At 35.1% G+C, this 6344-nt stretch overlaps 1 protein-coding gene across 1 annotated transcript in view; it reads left to right on the forward strand.

The window, feature by feature from the left end:
* Positions 1–1485: 1485 nt before the first annotated feature.
* The window catches only part of mis18a (MIS18 kinetochore protein A), a 6755-nt gene continuing 1896 nt past the window's right edge, over positions 1486–6344 (forward strand). Inside the window, exons 1-4 of the mRNA XM_022681463.2 lie at positions 1486–1762; positions 3680–3746; positions 3921–4043; positions 5756–5858. Of these exons, the coding sequence (XP_022537184.1) occupies positions 1549–1762; positions 3680–3746; positions 3921–4043; positions 5756–5858 (507 nt within the window). The 5' untranslated portion in view covers positions 1486–1548. The remainder of the gene's footprint in view (positions 1763–3679; positions 3747–3920; positions 4044–5755; positions 5859–6344) is intronic.

A 6344-nucleotide genomic window follows, 5' to 3' on the forward strand; every position in this document is an offset into this window, starting at 1 on the left:
CAAAACAGACATGTAGCCTAATGTAATGACTGAAATGCAATTGTTTCTTACAAATATTCTCAACTATAAATGTGGCTCTAAAAATGTGACCTCTCTCAACAATTTTAATTAACTCAAAACAATGGTAAGATATGTGACAGATCCTTGACAGATGTGGAAAGTTCCTTACAAGACTCTGTCCTTGTCTGTGAAGTTCATTACAAACACCAGCAGATGACAGCTCTCCAAACCATCATTGACCATCAGTAAATGTTGAATTTCATTTGGAGATCAAGAGTCCAGAGTCTGGAGGAAGAGTGGAGAGACACACAGTCCAAACTGCTCGAGGTCTAGTGTGAAGTTTCCACCAATCAGTGATGGTTTGGAGAGACATGTCTGTCATCTGCTGGTGTTGATCCACTGTGTTTTATTATTAAGTCTAAAGTCAGTGCAGTTTTGTTTTCCTGCTAAATCTTACAGCACTTCATGCCTCTCTCTACTGACAACTTTTATGGAGATGCAGATTTCATTTTCCAGCTGGACTGCCCACACTGTCAAAAGTCTAATGGTCTAATATAATATTCTAATTCTCTAAAACACAGATTTTTGGGTTTTCATTGGCTGTAAGCCATAATCATCAACAGTAAAAGAAATAAAGGCTAAAAATAGATCACTCTGTGTGTAATACATCTATATATTATCTGAGTTTCACATTTTTAACTGAATTACTGAAATAAAGTAACTTTTCAATCATATTTTAATTTTTTGAGAACCACTAGTGTATATTTGTATATATCAGTTCTAACATCAGAGATCAACTTGGTTTTCATGCTTTAGCGATGGAAAAAAACAACTCTGAATCGTTATACTGTAGTCTTGTTATCTGGAACTGATTCAGTTTTGAATATACAGAAATAGGTCTGGGTTCACAAGTTAATTAGTGTTATTAAAAAGTGTTAACAGACTGAGTGAGTGTGTATAAAGTAGTAAAGTGAGTAAACCCGCCCCAGGCCTGCTCAGCTGTTTGTGAAATGGTGCCATTGACAGCTCTAGAACAATATAACATGATTTTGCTATTTATAGGTATATGTTTGAGTAAAATGAATTTTTTTTGTTTTATTCTATAAACTACGGACAACATTTCGCCCAAATTCCAAAGAAAAACATTGTTATGGCTGAAATAACAAAAAAGATGCAGATCTTTCAGACATCAAGAAATGCAAAGAAAACAAGCTCATATTCATAAACATTTAAGAGTTCAGAAATCAATATTTTGTGAAATAACCCTAGTTGTTTTTTAATCACAGTTTTTTTATGCATCTTGGCATCATGTTCTCCTCCACCAGTCTTACACACTGCTTTTGGATAACTTTATGCTGCTTTGCTCCTGGTGCAAAATGTAAGCAGTTCAGCTTGGTATATATATGAGTGGCGCGGGTCTCTCCGGTCCAGCAGGGGGCGTTGCTCCGCGGGGTGCTGAGCTCGGTACGGACCGGTAGAGTAAGAGGAGTGAAAATCGGCGGGCGGGAGGCGGAGCCGCGCTGTAAACAGACCCGCTCGGACTGAACCATGGCCGGGCAGCTCAGCGCTCTCTCAGACCGCGCGGACGGCACCTACGTGGTGGGCGAGGACCCGCCGGCACCGCAGAGTTGCGGGGCGGGGGAAGAGGACGGGGACGGGGACGCTCCGGCGGTGTTTCTGTGCGGGAAGTGCCGCCGGCCGGTGGGAGACTCTCTGTCCTGGGCTGGAAGCGACGAGCAGCTCAACCAGATCATGCTGAAGAGTGAGTTACTGATCTGATAATTAATTAATTAACTTAATTATTTTGCTATTTAGATTTTCATTCAGGCACGGGTAACTTAATCTGTGACTAAAATAACATTTAAATTAGGGGTGGGGGATATGGCTCTAAAATAATATCACGATATTTCAGGGTATTTTTGTGATAACGATATACTTGTCGATATAGGAAACTTAAAATAATTCACTCATTTCAGGAATATAGTATAATAGTATAACAGAATAATCATAATGAGGCAAAATAAATAATATAGCATAAAATAATATAATGCAGCAAATAATATTGCAGAATATTTAGTGCATGCATATAAACTGCAAACTAAAACAATTATACAATAAATACACTTAAAGCTTCACAGTAAATAATAGACTACTTTTAAGACAGAACAGCCCTATTATCACGATATGGATTTTTAATATCATGATATTTCTGTGTCACGATATATTGTATACGATATAATATTGCCCACCCCTACTTTAAATGAACCCTTTCAGACCTGAATTAATATTTTGTATTTTATATTGACCTTTTTATTTCATAAACCATCCATAAACAGTAAAAAAAAATCTTAGCTGTTATGGCTCTAGTACTACCGTTTTTTTTTAGTACAGTGGAAGGGTAGTTACTGTTTCATTGCTTTATAAACTTGTTTATTGAACATATAACTTATGGTTCATGGTCTATTCTGATGGATAACAGATATCAAATAGTGTTATGTGCAACAAAACATAAAAAAAAATAAAAATAAATACCTGATGTCCATTGTAATGGATGCAGGATCTGAAAGGGTTAAGAAAACTGTAATTTCTTTTTTTATTAACATACAAGTATTTTATGGTCAAATTAAAAGCTTGAAGGAAAATGGAAAACTCAAACTTCACTTTGACTTCGCTTTGTCCTCATGAACTGCATAATAAGAGTCTTAATGAAAATGTAATATGTAACGTATTCGCTTTTCCTTTTGTACTGTGATAAGCTACAGATGTAACAAAATGCAAATTAATAAACTGCTAAATAAAAGCCAAAGTGTGTGTCTAAGTGCCCTATATAACACCCTGTGCAAGGTGCATCTTGATGCTCATTGCTATCTTACACCCTGCCAACAGTCTTTTTTTCATGCCTTTTGCCCGCGCTGTTAAAATAGCAATAAAGCGCATAAATACATCTACATTGATGGGTGGTCTGAAGGTAAAGTGTGTTCACATTCGTGAGATCAGACACTGATGTTGGATGAGAACAAGAAGGCATTTCATTTCTCCATAATTTGTCCCAAAGTATCAATGGGGTTAAGGGCAGGGCTCTGGGTGTGTTTCACATTAAACACACCTAACCATGCTTTCATGGACAATAGGATATGATAGGATAAGACTATTCCCCAAACAGAGATTTGTATTGGACACACAGTAAACTGTTAAAAAAATTCTTTCAAGAATTTATTACTGCAACCAAATAGAAATTGAATGTTATTAATGCATACAATATGATATTGCACACCCCTAACTGAGATAAAAAAAAAATACAAGAATTTTATCAGATTTGTAGCAGAATGTGATAATTAAGGGTGGTGATATGGTATGATATGATATTTCAAGGTATAATATTGTTTAATATATTCAGAAATGTTGGCGATATTATTGCGTATGATACGATATGGCACAACCCTACTATTCCTACAACTTCTTCTCTTAATATTGACACCTGCTGTTAAAATACACTTACAAATATAAATGAAAAAGTGGACACATAAAACATACTTAATTTATAATAAAAAGCAAAATCATAACAATTAAGACAGCATGACCTTGCTATGTGAGATTGTTTAATAAGCTGTCTGTACTTAATGCTAACGATGGTGCCTTTTTACTTTGCATTATATTAATCTCTGTATTTTAATTTCAGGGGTCCATGACAATATCGTAATTGGAAATGAGCCGTATGTCTCCAGCACACGCAAAGAACCAGGATGGTAAGACTTTTCTCTTGCTGAGGACGTCCTGTCCTTTGTTCTGGGAAGGGATTCGGTTCTCAGGGTCGTTTGTCTGGGAGCAGGAAGATGATGTCATTGGAACTGTGCTGTGATCTTGAAGTAGGTTAAAGATTTCTGATAACTGATAACATTCTTTGATTCTATTTTCATCAGCCTTGTTGTGAATCTTGCTTGTCGTGGCTGTGGTTCCACACTCGGAATCATGTACACATCAACCCCAAAAGAGCTGGATTTCAAGAGATCGTATTTCTGCTTTGGTGTAGAAAATATTGAGAGGTAAAAAAAAAAAAAATTGTAACAGAAATCTTTCTTCACTAACCTCTTTCAAGTAGGCCTGTCATGATCACTATCGTCTTTTGGACAATATATGGTTTTTACGATCAGTTTATGCCAATTAGAAAATGGTAGTATAGTAGTAGTAGTTATATAATTGCACAAATTTAAAGAGCAACAAACTCAATTGCTCAGAAAATTCAGACATGGTCATTGAAACTTAAAAAAAGCCTAAATACAGTGGCGAGAAAGATGTGAATCCTTTGGAATTTCAAGTTTTTCTGCAAAAACTTGTCAAAAATGTGATCTGATCTTTATCAAAAACCGATATTGACATATAATGCACCTAAATAATAATAATAACAGTTCTTAATTTAACAAACTCATTCAACACTCTAAATGGTAGTGAAAAAAGGAGTTAGTGAACCCTTGGAATCGATAGATGTTTGTGAAGTGTTAATGAGCTCTTTCACAAATTTCAGGCATGCAGAAATGTTCTTTTAGTTAGCAGCATCTTCCTTTGTGGTATCCTGCCTTAAGCCTTTTGACTGGGTGCTCACTTCTTAGCAGAGTAACCACAGTCCAAATTGTCTCCGTTTGTAGATTGTTTGCCTTGCTGTAGACTGGTGAATTTCTTTGTAATCCTTTCCAGCTTTATGGAAATCAACTATTTTTGATTGCAGATCCTCCGAAAGCTCTTTTTGAGGCAGCACGGCTCACGTGTGTATCCTTTTTGAGCAAAGAAGTCGTTTTATTAGTCAAACCAGAAAACATTCCTGGTTTGCTAACACTTGAATCTAATTAGCTTTTTTGAGGTCTTTTTTTGAGGTTTACATAATTTTTCCACTAGGACTATGAGGTTTTCATGGCCGTTCTTAATGATGATATAAATGATTATTTTAGGCACATATTTGTCAATACTGTTGATTTGGATAAAGATCAGAAATGTATGTAGAAAATCATGAAATTCCAAAGGGTTCACATTTCTTGCCACATTATCTTAAATAAATAAAAGACTAACAATGTTTATGAACAATGCCGACTTATTGTTAATTATGGGATTAATGGGAATTAATAATGGGATTAATACGTAAACACTAGGGGTGTGCCATATCGTATCGTACGCAATAATATCGGCAACATTTTTGAGTATCGTGAACGATATTATACCCTGAAATATGGTGCCATATCACCCACTCCTAATTATCACATCAGGGTACTACTTTTTAGCTGTTTTTAGCAAAAGAAAAAAAATCACACTGTTCTCCTTTCCAATTTTATATCTACTGGAGACAGATTATATCTATATGGAGATATTTGGAGTGCATTATTAATATCATTCTGTTACAAATCTGATAAAATTCTTGTGTTTTTTAATATCTCATTTAGGGGTGTGCCATATCATATTGTTCGCAATAATAACACTTAATTTTAATTTTGTTGCAGTAGTGTATTCTTGATTTATTTATTTTTTTGTTTTGTCATATCGCCAAGAGTATATTTATCGCCAAAATACCATGAAATATTTTGATATTATTTTAGGGCCATATCGCCCACCCCTAGTAAACATAATGGATAATTTCTCTTAACTCAGATCTTTGTGTCTAATAAGTATTAATTTTTGGAGTTTTGAGTTTTTTGGAGGGTGTTACTGGGGTATTATTGGGTTATTGGATTATTTGAACTGCCTACTAATTTTGCCTTTCTCTCTCTAGTTATGTATTAGGGTCTGCTGACCAGCAGGTGGCAGTGGTGGACAGTAAAGACATGCCAGTGACACTGGAGCTACAGGAAATTGTTGAGCAGCAAATGATAAAGGTAAACTCTTTGTCTGAACATGTATAAGTGGCTCACATAACCCAAGAGTAAATTACACTCATTTGCAGTGCATACACAGCAGCAAAACATCAGATTTCATGTAATATTTTGTAAATGACTAATGGATTAACAAATCATCAGCATTACCTGCTGTGTGTACTGAATTCTGTTGAATTATGTTTAGTTAAAAACCAAGCTATTCAGATTCAGAGAAAAGACAATAAGACATATTGTTGTGGCACCGGAGAGTCACAGAAAAACCTTGTAATCTCTAAAACAGCAACTTTATAGGAGAGCCAAAAATCCTTATTTTCAGTGGAAGTCATTATACTCAAAGACAGAATTCACATGTTTATATATATCTGGTTGGTATGATTTTTTTCTTTGTATCAACCAGCAAAAAAACAAAAAAACAATTTACCTTGCAACAATGCACAAAAAACATCATAATTTATAATTGAAATAATTGTATATATATATATATAT

The sequence above is a fragment of the Astyanax mexicanus genome, chromosome 20, assembly GCF_023375975.1.
Source record: "Astyanax mexicanus isolate ESR-SI-001 chromosome 20, AstMex3_surface, whole genome shotgun sequence".
In the NCBI taxonomy this organism is placed as follows: domain Eukaryota; kingdom Metazoa; phylum Chordata; class Actinopteri; order Characiformes; family Acestrorhamphidae; genus Astyanax; species Astyanax mexicanus.